We start from the raw sequence: 15,525 nt of genomic DNA, 5'->3' as shown, positions 1-15,525 counted from the left end.
GCTGAACTGGATTTGGTTGTGAACAAGCTTTTTTTTTAATTTTTTAATTTTTTTATTTTTTAACTTTTTCCTGAAGAGAAATGCCTAAAGTTTTTTTTTAAAAGATGCTGCTTTGGCAGCAACAGCATAAAAACTTCCAAGAACAATGTTAAAATTTCTGCAAACTGTCCAGTTGTTCAAGGGTCATGAAGCCCCAGCTTTACCTGTCAAGATGGGAAAAAAGAATGACAAATGACTCTAGTTCTGTAAAAATCAGCTTTTCAACTTTTCTTTTAAAGTTAAGTACTTTTAGTTGAATTAAATCTGGGTCATGGAGAAAGCCTCAGTTTAATTTTCTTTTTAAAAATAAGTTTCGATAAGTATATATAATTTATTTATTTTCTTTGATTACCCAGCTTAAATTATTTAGGGCCTGTGTTTTGGTGCTTAATTGGGCAAGGCATTAATGATCCTAGTGAAATGAGAAGAAATGGCTATGTTTATATGGGGCCTATGCCAGTTAGATTCTATTTTCTGGAATAGGGGAGTTATTTATTTATTAAGAACTATTGACCCAGATAAATTACCTGAGATTCATTATTGCACTGCCAGGTGGTGCCCCAGACTTGAGGCTTACAGTGACCAAGGTTTACATCATCCTGTTCACCATTTTTTTTTTCTTTTTGAGATGGAGTGTTGCTCTGTCACCGAGGCTGCAGTGCAGTGGCGTGATCTCGGCTCACTGCAACCTCTGCCTCCCAGGTTCAAGCAAGTCTCCTGCCTCAGCTTCCCAAGTAGCTGGGACTACAGGCACGCATCACCACACCTGACTAATTTTTGTATTTTTAGTAGAGATGGGGTTCACCATGTTGGCCAGGCTGGTCTTGAACTCCTGACCTTGTGATCTGCCCGCCTCGGCCTCCCAAAGTGTTGGGATTACAGGAGTGAGCCACCGCACCTGGCCCTGTTCACCATTTTTTGAACAAAGTCTTTAGGGGAATATGCCACAATACTAAGTCCAGAATAAGTAATGGAAATTCAGAGATTTGTATCTCTACTTTGGTGACAATTGGCTATTTAAATTGGTCCTTAATCAGAGGTAGTGATAGATAAAGGTTTTTTAAAAATCAAATCCCCAAAGCTATCTTTTCTGATTTGAAACTATTTTTTGTTGCTTACTTATCCCGCATGCCTCTCCCAATGTCATGATGTGTGGGAGAAAGATGAAATTTGGAATTAAGCAGACATAAATTGATATTCTGCACAATCATGCAAATATGGATGAGTTGCTCAAACTTTCTGAGCCAGTAATCTGATTATGATTAAATAGGGAAAATAGCACAATTGTCTTAGTCAATTTTCTATTGCTTATAACAGAATACCTGAAACTAGGTAATTTATAAAGAAAACAAATTTATTTCTTAAAATTATGGAGGCTGAGAGGCCCAAGGTTGAGAGTCCAAATCTGGTGAGGTCCTTCTTGTTCATGTGGATTTTGTAGAGGTGGCAAAGGGCATCACATCATGTATTAGCTCAGGTCTCTCTTCTTCTTGTTATAAAACTACCAGTCCCATTCCCATGATAACCCATTAATCTATTGAGACATTAATATATTAACCTGTGCACAGATTAATCTATTCATGAGAGCAGAGCTATCATGAACCAGTGCCCCACCAAACGTCTCACCTCTCAATACTGCCACATTGAGGATTAAGCTTCAACATGAGTTTTGGAGGGGACGCATATTCAAACCACAGCACACCTGTTGTTGCAAAGATTAAAGAAGGTGTGGAATGTATATCCTCCATTGTAAAGCCTGGCACAGAAAGAATAAGGACACATTAACTGTTAGGTTGCTTTACCGCATCTTTTGCATCTGCAATGGCCCAGCAGAAGCAGATAGCACAGAAGTGCTCCGTACAAATGATGTGGACTTAAAAGCTCTTATGTCTGAGTATTTCTAAGGCTGAACTTACTTACTTTTATCTCCTCTAAGGCAGGTCATTGTTGCCTGTTCCCCAAATGAATCAAATCAAATGTGTGACTGGCACACTTGTTTTCAGAGATATAGGAAGTAGGATAAGAGGAAGACATTTTTACATTTATTGAACATTGACTATGTGCAACATACTGTTTAACATATTTTTAAAATTTACTTCTTGTAATGATCTTATGAAGTAGGCATAATGCTGCTCAATCAATTGCTCCAGAACACAATGAATTCATGCAAAAACCATTTATTGTATCTCATAAGTCAGCTGGATAGTTCTGATGTGAGCCAGGCTTGGCTGATCTTGGTTGAGCTTACCTGGGCTTGCTCATGTGTCTGTGGTTAGCCAGCCTGTAGGCCAGTTGGTTCTGACCAGCCTGGTGTGACCTTGGCTGGCTGAAACAGCTCAGTTCTACTCCATGCAGTCTCCTACCCTTCTGCAGGTTAGCTTAGGCTTGTTCTCATATCAGTAGCAGGGATTCAAGGCAGGAAGAGGCAACATGCACGCCACTGTCCCACTGACCAAAGCAAATCAGATGGCCTAGCTCAGAGTTGGGGTGAGAGGGCACATCCAAAGGAAACAGATTCAGAGAAGCATGGACAATTGGCCATCAGTGCACTTGATCTACCACAATAGGCATTGTTATTACCCTCATTGGTAGAGGAGGAGATGGAGGCTAGCAATTTTGTGCCTGTTGGTCACTGGCCCACCCCCTAGTGTTTTTCTTTGCTGTGTTCTTTCCTGGCAATCTCTCCATGGAGATGCTTTCTAATAAGCTACATTTCCCCCTTTCTCATTATTTGGTCTGAATTTGAAACTTCATGTAAAATTATTAGGACCAACCAGTGATCTTAACAAAGCCCAGTATAATGACATCAAGGAACAGTGCAGGTAAGTCAGTAAGATATGTCTACTTATTAGAGAAAATGAAGGGAGGAGGGAAGATATGTAGTTGGGTGGAGCATAAATGGAAGGAAATGAGACAAATTTACATTTCTCGTCTATTTACTGGCTTTTTGATTTTGCCTGGGTCAGCTACCACCTTTCCATGCCATCTTTTCTAGATTCTGAAACCAACATCTGAGAAAGGCAAGGTCCTGGTGTCGACCTGGGGCATTTACTAGATTTTTGACCTTGAACAAGGAAGTTACCTAACTTCTCTGAGCCTCTATTTCATCATGTGTGAAATGAGAATAATAGCACACATGTTGATTTGTGGGCTAAAGGAGACCTGAAGGTAAAGAGCCCCACATGGGTCTGAGCCCTGTGCAGCCACCATGATTCACTGCTGTCCCCAAGCACATCCTGGTGCCTGAAATGCTGAAGAGTTGGCTTTCACCACTGCAGAGGCTCTGGGTGAGCTGCCAGGGCAGCACAGGGAGGCTGAGCTGCAGGAGTGCTGTTAATGGATTTTATGGCTTTGTCGAGTACCTCAAACTACAGTTATTAATTAGAGGATGCTGTTTAGGCACTCTTGCAATATATACATTTTGTTAATTGATTTGTATAGGCTCATAGCTAGCAACATAAAGAATGTGCAGGGCCATAACACTTACAAGGGATTGTAATTGCCTTTGCTGCCCTCTCTGGCTCCCCAAGCAGGGAACAAAAGCTTTGAGGATAGGACCCACTCTCTCCTCTGTCTTTGGATCTCCAATGGCTAATCCAGTGCTCACTGTCAGGGTGATACAGCCTGTCTAGATGCTCAGCAAACGTCTTGAATCAATGACCAAATAAATAATGTTGTTTGTTTCTATATTTCCATATCTACTTTATTTCCAGACTATTGCTTAGAAACCCTGCATTGTGTGTGACGTTGGCATTTCATTTAGGTAAATATGGTCAAGGATTTATTCTTAGTCCTTACTGTTTTTGTTTTTTTTGAGTACCTTTGTAATTCTTTCACGTCCTAGAGATGGTTGAGGATGCAAAGATATGCACTGGCTCCTGCACTCAGGGAACTGACAATACTCCATGGCACGAGATTTTACAAGGCATGACGTCAAGTAGCCTGTTCTTAGAGATGCGGAGTGACAACATAAAGGTGGCAACTTCTTGCATGGCACCATGCCGCAGGGAATTTTAAGTTTGACACCCCGCCCCCGCCACTGCAGCCTCAGCAGGCCCAGCACCCCAAGTTTTCTGATGTAGTTGTTCTATCAGCCTCTAAGAGCCGCGGCTGCCCCTGCTTCTCGGAGATGACGCGGAGCCCGGCCATTGCCATCCAGGTCCAAGGCTGTCTACTCTGCCCGACAACCCCTAGCACCACTAGGCGCTGCTCTAGTGTGCGCCTGGCGCCCTCCCCAGACCAGTCGACGTAGAACGCCCAGAGACCCAGCCAAGGGCAAGACCCTTAGCGACGCCCGTCAGTCCTCTCCGCCCAGATATCAGTTCAAAGGGCATGGCAGGTCAGGGTCCCTCGCGCCACCCCAGATGACCCTCAGGCCTCGGGTGGCCACTTTCTGGGGGAGCCCTCCATCCCTTGCGGCAGCTTTTCGGAGAGTCGGAGTGGAGGCGCGGGGCTAGGGGGCTCTCCGGAGCCGCCCACCAAGGTCCTCTGAGGGCCCGGTCCCGACTGGGCAGGAGGACCTGGACAGGGCCGCGGAGCGTGGAGACGGCTGAGGAAAGTTGGGGGTCGGGGCCTTGGGGCGGGGAGCGCGGAACTCGGCGCCGGTGCCCGCGTTCATGAATATGCACGAGCCACCTCCCTCCCTCCGTGACGTCACGGGCCGTCCCGGGGTGAGCGCCGGAGCCGCTCCGGGTCCGCGCCAGTGAGCGCGGCTGCAGCCGGCGAGCTAGCGGCGCAGCGGCGGGAACCGGAGGCCAAGCGCCGCGGCGGCAGCGCTAGAGGCGCACCCATCGGGCACGGCGAGGCGGCCCACGGTGCGGCAGGCACCGGGAGGCGAGAGCCGGCGCGGACAGTAGGCGGCGGCTGCAGTTCGTTGGCGGCTGCTGCGAGGATGCTGCCTGGGCGGCTGTGCTGGGTGCCGCTCCTGCTGGCGCTGGGCGTGGGGAGCGGCAGCGGCGGTGGCGGGGACAGCCGGCAGCGCCGCCTCCTCGCGGCTAAAGGTGGGTGCTGGGGAAGTTTGCTCTTCTTCCAGGAGGGAAGCAGGGCAGGCTTGAGGGTGAAAGCGGCAAGGACCTAGGCTCACGCTGGATTTGCCCACCCTCCCTTGCCGCAGCTTCTCTGGCCTCTGTACGCCCTGGATCCCCGAAGTCAGTTCTCTGCGCCGCGGACGGGAGAGGTCCACCCGCGGACATCAGCTCAACCTCTGGGCGGGGTCCGGGGGCCGAGCAGAAGGCGAGGTCTGGGGAGTACGGACAACTTTGAGGGCTGTCTGTGCCGGGGTGGGAGCGCAGTGGGTGAGTTTCGAGCTCTGGCTCAGGGACCGCTAGAGCAGGACGCTGGCGCGCCGTGGGGACAAGCAGGTGTCTACTCCTGCCTGAGGGAAGGATCAGCGGTGGTGCTTTCAAGGAGGGAGCCGAGCTGTGACTTGTCTCCCAGCTCGGGGATGGAGTGGAAACTTGTAGGCTCCAGGGAAGGCCCCGCTGACACTCCTCAGGCTCCCCCAGGGCGTCTCTGACTCCCCGGGGAACGCGTGCCCTCAGGGTAGGCGGCAGGGTCCGGAAGAAGCGCGGGATGTGAGGCTCCCCGCTGCCTTTCCTACTCCGCTCTGGCTCCGAGGACGGAGGAGCCTAACCTGGCACCACTCCCCTGCCCACCCTGTTCCTTTGAAGAGCTTGACCTCCCCGCCCCTCCCGCCCGGAAGGAAGCTAGATCCAAGCGAACGCCTGGCTCTATCAGGCGAGCCTGGAAGCCGGCGAACCCCGGACTTTGACAGCTGCCTGGGAGCGCCGGGAGCTCTGGGGTGGGGGGCCGGGTCTGAAACAGGAGGTCATGTGCTTGCAGGGGGTGGGGAGGCGAGGGAAGAGCAGAGCTGGTGGGGAACAGTGGTGGGCTCAGGGGAGGCTGTGGCAGATCCTAGCTGGGGCGCACAGCTTAGTGATAACTTGTTGATTCTCTGCGCTGTTCATAAGTAGGGCTTGCGTTTGGTTTGTGGGCTGTGGCCAAATCCGCCAGGTGACAATGAGGGGTACTTGGTCCCCAAATCCTGCCTGGCAATCATCAGAGGGCGGAGGGTTTGCGCCTGTCAGAAAATAGATTCCCTGTTAGAGACAGCCTGATTCGGACGCTTGCTTTGAGCTACACTTGACCACCAGCTTAGGGAAGGAAATGCCTATCAGGCTGCATTACTCTTGGAAGCTGGGGAAAGCTGGAGGCAGGCAGTTCGCCTTGTCCGGGCTTTAGGAACTGGCCGTGCAATAACTTAGGAGTGATACATTTGAGAAGAACATGGGAGACTATGTTTATCTGTAATTTTTAAATTTTTTGGTGTCATTGTTTTGAAAATATTTTATAAGCAGGCATTCTGTTTCTTTTCAGCATTTTTTTTCTTGGTGTATCCTTGACAGGCAGTTTCTATTTTTAGAAATGAGAAATTTCATGAGAGAAAAACTCGTTATGAAAATATCTCAGAGTGCGGTAAAGAAGTGGCTGATATGAAGGGATCAAGCTGAGAGACTTGTTTTGGTGAAGACAAGAATAAAAAACAATGAACTTCCAAACATTTCCCCCTCCTTTCCCAATATAGACACTTTGTTAAACAGGCAAATTACTTTTTTGAGGGGTGGCGGGGAGGAGATTTCCCATCACTTTGTAGCACAGTAACTGATATAAGCAGATGTCTGCAAACGGGAGTTTGAAGGAGGGTGAGGAGCACACAGCAGGTGCAGAACAGGGAAGAAATCATTTGGGAAGAGGATCTGGTGTGAGTAGTAATAATGCACGGCTGAGTTCTCAGGTCAGAATGGGAAGCTTCATAGAGGTAAGCGAGAAAGAGAAGGAGAGAGATAAAAAAGGGAAAAAACAGGCTTTCAATGATTCACTTTATGTGGATAATTATGTGCATTCTAACCAACATCCGACTTAGAACATATTCATTTTTTGGTTAAAATTAGGCATTTGTCAGGTCGGGCACAGTGGCTCATGCCTGTAATCCCAGCATTTTGGGAGGCTGAGGCGGGCAGATCGCCTGAGGTTAGGAGTTCGAGACCAGCCTGACCAACATGGAGAAACCCCATCTCTACTAAAAAATATATATATATATATATACACAAAATTAGCTGGGTGTGGTGACATGCACCTGTAATCCCAGCTACTTGGGAGGCTGAGGCAGGAGAATCACTTGAACCCCGGAGGCAGAGGTTTCAATGAGCCGAGATCGCGCCATTACACTCCAGCCTGGGCAACAGGAATGAAATTCCGTCTCAAAAACAAACAAACGAACAAATAAACAAACAAACAACTAGACGTTTGTCTTTCCAGGGTAAAAAGTTTATTGGCCCTGCAGATTCAGAGTTAACTGTCCGAATTCCGCTTGTTCTCGCTTCTTTCCCCTTCCAACCACTGGGGGGCTGCAAAGAGCTCTGTTTGCTGCTGACTTTTTTTTTCAAGATAAATGTGTAATATTTGATTACAACAGAGACATTTATTATGACACTTTAGTTAGTATTTACAGGACTGACTTTCCTTATTACAATGCACTTGCATTTTATGTTTCCAAATCATATGATCTCTGAAGAATGTTTGAAATAATAAAGCTATATGTTTTATGTATAATGCACCCTGCCTCTGACTTTGCCACTTTTAAGGTTCATACCATTGTTATTCCCATCACACACACACACAAAAAAAATCAGGAAGGCATGTGAAGATTGAACAAAAAACAGGTTCTTCTTTCGTACAATTCTGTATTCGTGTGTAGAAAAACATTGGGAGTCTGGAGTCAAGCTTTCTGACAGAGTTGAATGCAGCCTCCAAACAACTGTCTGGAAGCATGTGCTCCCAGCTTCAGGCTTGTGTAAGATATTGTGTCTGTGGTGCACAGCTTGTTCTGCCTTTGTGCTTCTTGCTTTAGGGACTCGAGCAGTTAATCCCTGACAACTACCTGGGGTTTTCACAGAATCACTGTACTTTCAGTGTAGACATATTTCCAATTTCAGAAATCATACAGTGGCCAGGCAATTATAACTCCTTCCCTTCACCCTTACATATTTTGGCTATTCAAAAAAGATAAATACTTCTTGGATTCCATGAAGAGACCAGATCACATGCTCATGTTCTATGAGTAAAGCTGGTAAGGTGTTGTGGACCCAAAGAGTTTCTGGAGGCAGAGAAAAACATGTCTTATCCAAGGGAATGAAGACAATGCAATCTAGACAACACCTCAAAGTTTGTGCTAAATTTGGCAAAATGTCAGTGGTCCCAAGACCTCAAGGACTTGGTACACAGTCCTCCTTAAGTTCCCAACATCTAGGCATAGAGGTCATTTGGAACAATACTCAAGTATAGACCATCAATTGTTGTAGTGCCCGCCTTGTGTGCTAAGAGCCTGGCTCAGTGCTCTGGTAGTTTCTGAGCCAGTAGCAGAAGGCCACCCTCTGCCCCTCCCACCCCTACCTTTCTTCGAGGAGCTTCTGTTTTAGTTGGAGAGACAAGATTTTTATGTGAAAATTTTAAGAGAGTGGCAGCAGAGAGAATTTGTCCAAAGTATAGTACTGACTGTAATAGAGACACAGGCAAAGGAGATGGGAGTGCAAAGACAAGGTTTACAAAAGCAGCATGTGGTAATAGGTAAGGAGGAGGATGGAGCAGAATTATAACAACAGTATGGTGTAATTGTAGTAATTTCAGTGTATGGAGTCCCTCTTTAGTATGTCACAGGCACTGTTGCTAATCCCATTACATGGGCAATCTCTAACTCTTACAACACGTGCAGAGCCAGTGTTAGCCCATTTCACAGATGAAGAAACAAATTCTATGAGAGGGTAAATGACTTGCCAAGACCTCCAGCTAGAGGGTGTGGCACTGGGATGAGAATTAAAAGGTACTATACCCAGTACCCCCTATTTGTCAGATAGTCTTCCTAGTGGTTTTGAAAGCAGGTCTAGGGACCACAAGGAAGCTGAGCTGTTTGTATCTCTGAGTTACCCAGGAGCCCTTGTGGTCCTGCCACAGAAGAGCACAGTATGAGTGTCTAAGGCTGTTTAAAAGGGCATGCAGGTGAGGTGAGGGAAACGGACCTTGCTCTCACGATGGAGACCAATGTTCTTGCTTAGAGCAGTCACCTCATTCCCTCTCCCACAGATTCAAAAACCATCCTTGAATATTCCAGATTGCACACTGCAGAACTTCCTGCAGGGGCAAAGATAGTGTGGAATTTTTATGGTGGATTGTTCTAAGTCATCTTTGGGTAAGTAGCAGGTGTCTTCTAGTGGTATAACAGAGTCATTTTTCCAACTGAAGCACAAATGCCAAAAAGCCCTCAGCAATGCGTCAGAAAGTGTGCTCTGACCTGCTGCCATCCTGAAACGCCTGTGGTTCTTGGACTGGAATGTGCCCTTTACCTCTCTTGGACTCTCTGGGCATCAGGCTAGTAGGTCACCTTCCTCAGCCCAATTTCCACTGTTACTCAAGATTTGGCCTTCCATAAGGAACCTTCCCAGGCTGGTTACTTTTGAGTGACTTGCCTCTCTTTCCTGCATGCCTGTGTTTCCTTGGCTGACTCTAGTCCTCAGGGCTCGAAGACCAGTGCTAGAGGCTCATTCTGACTCTCCTGGTATCTCCAGAGCCTGGCCTCAAGATATGAGATGAGCAGTATGCAGTGAGTTGCTTGGTGAACACACCTGTTTATAATCCTTAGTGCTGTCATTTCTTGACATAGACAATTTACGTGTTTTCCCCTCTCCTCTATAAAGTAAAATTCGGGCGTATGGCCAGAAAAACTTGAGCTCCAAACCTGGCCCTACTACTTCCTAGTTAGATTATCTTGGACAGGTTAGTTAACCCATCTGAGCCTCAGTTTCCTCATCTCTAAAATGGGGATACAGAGATCTACCTTGTAAAATGGTTGTCAGGATAGTGCTTAGAGAGCACTTAGCCCAGTCTGGGGCAAGTAAAAGGCACTAAATATACAATGACTAATTATTGATCACTTAAACAGTTAGTTTAGTGTCTGAGATTTGGTGAATTTTTTTTTCTGATCTCTTAGAAATCTAATAGCTTTGTTCATATCTTTTCTCAGCTCAAACTGTTATCTCTGTTTCTCTGTTTCTCAGTCTCTCTCTGCCTCTCTCTCCTTGTGTGGATATGCACCTGTGTGTAAATATCATCTATAAATGTAAATGCACTTGCATACACACGCATTTGGCTTGACTTGTTTGTAAAAAGACACGCTGTTTTTCACTAGTCTATGGATGTCTTTGAAGCCAGGGCTCCATCTCATTCATCTCAAAAGCCCTGGCACTTAGTGCAGGGCCAGCTCAGAGTAAAGGTCAGCAATATTTGCTATCTAAGTAAATAAACAAGCCTGTCTCCATGTGCTAGTGCCAGAGGTGTGGGAGGTCCTGGTCTCTGGAGGGAGGGCTTATGTGTTGTGATCTGGGTTGTAAGAAAAGATCCCCTGCCCAGTTCATACTTTCCTTCAAGCCCTGCTACCCGAGAAAACAGAAAGGCATACTTTTTTGTTTAAGGTATTGACAAGCTTTGTGATAATACATGTTTATGTGGAATGGGGTAACTGAAGCTATGATACTCAAATAACAGCTTGAAACAGATTATTGTTTTATTAGCTGTTATCTAACCCACCACTAATTGGACCCTGTGGAAATGGTTCCCTGGGAAAGACAGGTTTTGAGGATAGACCATGGGGAGGCCTGAGCTGGGGAAGAGCACTGAGCTGAAGATCCTGGCACTGTGTAGGACAGATGATCATGCTCTGAGATTTGGGAAAGAAACAGGCAGGAGGCCAGAGGGAGTACTGGTCAGAGGAGAATGGTTAGAATGAGAGTTAGCCCTCCCAGACATGCACTAGGTCCTGTTCTCGAGCCTTTTCAGCCAATTACTATTTCTCAGCCTCCTGTTATTCTCTGTGAGGGGAACAAAAAGATAAAAGCAAGTTCCAATTATCAAAGAGTTCACACTCTGTCTAGGGCAAACACTGCACATCACACATCACACAAACTATTGCAGAACTTGGTGACTTATGGGAAAATGGTAGATTGTGCATCGCAGACCCCTAGAAGCCTTGCAGGAAAGGAAGAAGTTGGCAAGAATAGAGGTCAGGAAAGATTTATGGAGAAAGTAAAAGGGATGTTGATGGGTGGGTAGGCATTGGGTAAGCATATGTCGGGGGCAGGGGTTTGCACTGGGCAGGTAAATACAAGGTGGTAAGAGTGATTGGCACACAGGCGCGAGTGAAGAGGGAGCTCAGCCAGGTCAAACATTATTTTTGCATACAGATCCCAGAGCTAATAAAACAGTGAATGTTTATTGAGTGCATACTACGTGCTAAGCACTACCTTGAAGCACTTCACATATGTCAGTTGGTTTGATCCTCGTACCAACCCTATGAAGGAGGTAAATCTACAATCTCATTTTTTACAGAGGAGTAAACTGAGTCACTGAGAAGTGAGGTAACTTGCCCAAAGTCTCTGAGCTCAGAGGTGGTGAAACTGGGGTTACAAACTCAGAATACACTGGTAGGCATGGGTTTCCCTCTTCACACAGGCTTACCTATTCAGAATGATGTGATGTCTGCTTGAGGAAGGCTCTGAGTGAGGTCAGAGAGGCTCTGCTGCCCTGGAAGGCATTGCCTTGCTGTCTGAGAATATTCGTTTGGATTTTACTTCAAAATTGCTGAAAGAGTCAATTTCCCTGAAAGCCTCACTCTCTGACTCACTTCTCCAAGTGAGTAATACCTGTTTCTTCTCATCCAGACAGCTTGAAGCCCTCCTCACCTCCTGTCATGCTTGGCCTCAAGCAGAGGAGGCAGCCATCTGCACTGTATAGTCCCAGATGTGTTTGGAGGGGTCTCCTGCACCAGAAAGACTATCCCAGCTGGCTGGCCTTTGTACCGACAGTTCTCCTGATACAGTTATTCATTTGGGTTAAATATTGCCCTCTTCTGACTCCGTTTTAGGCCAGGATACATGCTTTTAAACATATTAGATGGCTAGATACCAAAGTGGATAAGAAGGGGTGTTGAGAGGTGTTCATGGCAAGGGCGGGAGGAGATCATATAGGAGTAGCAGATAGCAGACTGTTGATCGGGCTGCCTTTTCTTCCACTGTCACGGCAGGATTTTATATATGGCCATTGTATTGTTCCCAGATACCCCTCTTACAGATTGGTAAATGCACATTACAGGGCAATAGCAGCAGATCAAGAATCAGGACAAGGGGTCAGACTGTGTGCAGTTGATTGCAATCCAGCACCAGGGAGCCAGTGTGGTGAGCTAGGTGACATCTTGGACCATGGCCGCTTGAAGCCCATTTCTTTCACTATTGAGCAGTTTTCTAACTCTAAGGACAGGCAACTTGCCTCCAATACTTTCTCAGGATCTTACTTGTCTCCAGTGAAAGACCCTCTACTCATATCAGTCCTCCCCAGAGATTGGCCAGAGATGCCCCTGATCAATACTTGTTTTCCCTTGCTTACTTTGAGCCTCCTACCCCACCCAAGGCTCACTCAATATCTGTTTCCTTTAGGATGTCGCAGCCCCATATGTCCCAACCCAAGCTCTCATTTTTCCTCCAAGAATCTACTGCTTCTGCTGTGGCCTCTGGGTGAAAGGTATATCATCCATACATTCACCCAAGCCAGAGCCCCCAAGAGTCCTCCAGCATGCTTGTCTCTCCACAAATATCACAACCCATCCTTCCTCATGTCGGGTTGATTCTATTATCACCATCTAGAACCTCTCCTCAATTCCCATTGCTTCTGCCTTGTTTAGCATCTTGTGCAAATGAAAGCACTAGATTCTAATTTTGACCCCCTCTCCAACCCTCCCATTACACTGCTGTCAAGGTGGCAGCGTGTATGCCAGTCCCACCAGGCCCGCAAGAAACTCCATCTCAGTCACGAATTCTATCTTTCACCCTCCACCCTAAGGTCTGTAAGGTTTTTAAGAATAGCTTAACACTCTGGAATTGCCTCAGATTTCCCTCCCTCACAGGTTATTACTGCTTGTGATGCCCATTGTCCAAACAGCATGGTGCCTTGAGATCCTGGGGTGTCTACTTCCACAGGCAACAGACTATACCACCAGCATCTAGAATCTAATATTCATGCCACATTCTGTAGCCACTTCCCCAGGGGTGCTACCACCATCTAGGGATGGGAGCTGGAACAGGCTACCGGTTCCCATCCCAGAGGAAATCAGCTCATCTCAGTTTTAGGGTGGGTGCACCAAAGCCACCCACTTCCAACCTCTCCCATCCCAACCAGAACCTCAGTTAGGGGCTCAGGCGTTCACAGAGCAAAGGCCAGGACTGGAGGTATCTTCAGAGAACTTCTGCCTTCATCCTTAAAACCCAAACCTCCTTCTTAGAACAGTCAGCCATACCCCTTCTGGCAAATCTCTCCAGGGAAGCCCCAGACTTCCCCAAATAGATCCCAAACTGTCCAGCCTGGCGTAAAAGTCTACTGATTTTGTCCATCTGGCCTTCTCTCCTGTCAGTGAGCTTTCTAGAAATTTCCAAATAGTTAATGCTTTCATCTTTCAAGAACTTACTATGCACCAAACACTATTCTGAGTGCTTTATAGATATTAACTCATTCAGCCTTCCTAACCACCAAGTGAGATGTGCACTCTTATTATCCCCATTTTACAGATGAGGAAACTGAGGCAAGGAAGGTTAAGCTACTTATCCAGTTTACCCAAGTAGTAAAACAGTAGAACTGGGAATTAAATCTAGAAAGTCTAATTTCAGAGTCCCCCCTTTTATCCAGCCCTGGATGCACAGGGGAGCCACTTGAGAGAGATTTAAAATAACACCAAGGCCCAGAACCCATCCCAGAGATTTTGCTGTAATTGCTCAGGGACAGCACCTGGGAATCTATGTGAAGCTCTCCAGTATTTCTGGTGCCCAGCCAAGACTGAGAACCACTCCAGCAAACACTACTACCTCTACCAACTAAGTGCTACTTCCAGGTGGGGGCTGTGCTCCTCTGTCTTTCACCCACCAGTCCTTTATTTCCTCTGTCAAACTCCCATTGCCACCTGTCTCCCAGGGTGCCTGTGAGCCCTTGGAGGGGGAAGTGCCCTGCTCACCTCTGTATGACTGTTGCCCAGCACTGTCCGAGGCCCAGAGCGAATGCTGAGTGTTGAGGGGGTGACTGGTGCTAGGGCGCTGCTGCCCATGCTGGCTGCAAATCCCGCAGGGCTCTGTGCGCACGTACCTTCTCCCGTCAGCACTGCTTCCTTCCTTTGGTCATGGGGAAGAGCTGCACATCAGGCCTTTCCTTTTTAGTTATTTGACTATCTGCCCAAACCAACTTGCAGCATTTGCTCCGTAGCAGTTTAAAATACTTGGTTCTGCACATGAGTCAAGAGAACATTAACCACCTTGAAATGTATTAAACAGTCAGGCTGGCAGATACCAGTGTAATTCTCACTCAGAAAGGCTGTCAGTGTTTTTCTCATTGCTTCTGAGAATGCTTAATTGGTTAACATTTGACTTATTTCTACGGAATCACTGCATCAAATTGTCATGTGAAAATTGCCAGTTTAAAAAAAAGACATCATTTTTGTGACTTCAGCCACTTTGCATTTCTATGATATCTGCTGTATTGTATAGTTAGGTAAAACTTTGGAGTCTCAATCAAGTCTGATTAGAAAATCACTGTGGAGTATGAAAGAAAGGTCATGGTCTCCGACTCATGTGACCTAGATCCGCTGATGAGTTGTGAGGTTCAGGGCAAATCACTCAGCCCCTCTGGGTTTGTGTCTTTATCACATGCAGAAAGGACACAGTGGCACCTCCTTTACCCAAGAAAGTTCTAAGTATTCAAATGGAAGTGGCTCTGGATGCCTTTGGAAAGGATAAAGCACTTACAAAAACAAGGTGATCATATTTAAGAAATCTTCGAGACTCAAACCCCAAATCAAAACTCTATGTCTTTCTTTCTTTATACTGTCTTATTAATTTAGTTAATTATATTTTCAGGAGAAGTTTGAATTTAGTGTGAGTCTCTTCCCGGTTCTTTGATGTATAGCCTGCATGTGTCACACAGCTGGTAGTCACCATGGTTACACAAAAAATGCAGCAGTTGCAGGCCCATAAATTTTCAGGAAGAACCAGTCAAAACTGTTAATACTATGTCAAGTTGATGTGTCGTTTTCCAATTTGCATGTGTAACCGCATTGCAGCAAATTAATTAAAACAGATAAATGTTAATCTAATGCATGTCTCCTTGTAATTAATGAAATATAACCATTACAGGGGTGTTTGATTATTTTAATTTATAAAATGCTGAATTCTCCTATAAAGTTAGTTATAGTGCTAGGAAAAGCTGACCTATATATAGCATTAAGAAAAATAATCACATTTCTATAAATTAATCACTCTCTAAAAGGATATAGTTCATTAACACTATGAACTGAAAGTGTTGGATGTAAATTAGATTAACCTTTTTAGTGACACTTCCATTTAT

The 15,525-nt window shown here is 46.1% G+C and overlaps 1 protein-coding gene across 1 annotated transcript in view; it reads left to right on the top strand.

Annotated features, from left to right (window-relative positions):
• The first annotated feature begins 4,746 nt into the window (after positions 1-4,746).
• CLSTN2 (calsyntenin 2) overlaps positions 4,747-15,525 on the top strand; it is a 642,375-nt gene continuing 631,596 nt past the window's right edge. The window contains exon 1 of the mRNA XM_030816738.1: positions 4,747-5,039. Coding sequence (XP_030672598.1) covers positions 4,931-5,039 — 109 coding nt within the window. The 5' untranslated portion in view covers positions 4,747-4,930. The remainder of the gene's footprint in view (positions 5,040-15,525) is intronic.

The sequence above is a fragment of the Nomascus leucogenys genome, chromosome 8 (genome assembly GCF_006542625.1).
Source record: "Nomascus leucogenys isolate Asia chromosome 8, Asia_NLE_v1, whole genome shotgun sequence".
Lineage (NCBI taxonomy): Eukaryota > Metazoa > Chordata > Mammalia > Primates > Hylobatidae > Nomascus > Nomascus leucogenys.
Note: the sequence above shows the minus strand (reverse complement) of the source record. Positions and strands in the feature narration are given on the sequence as shown.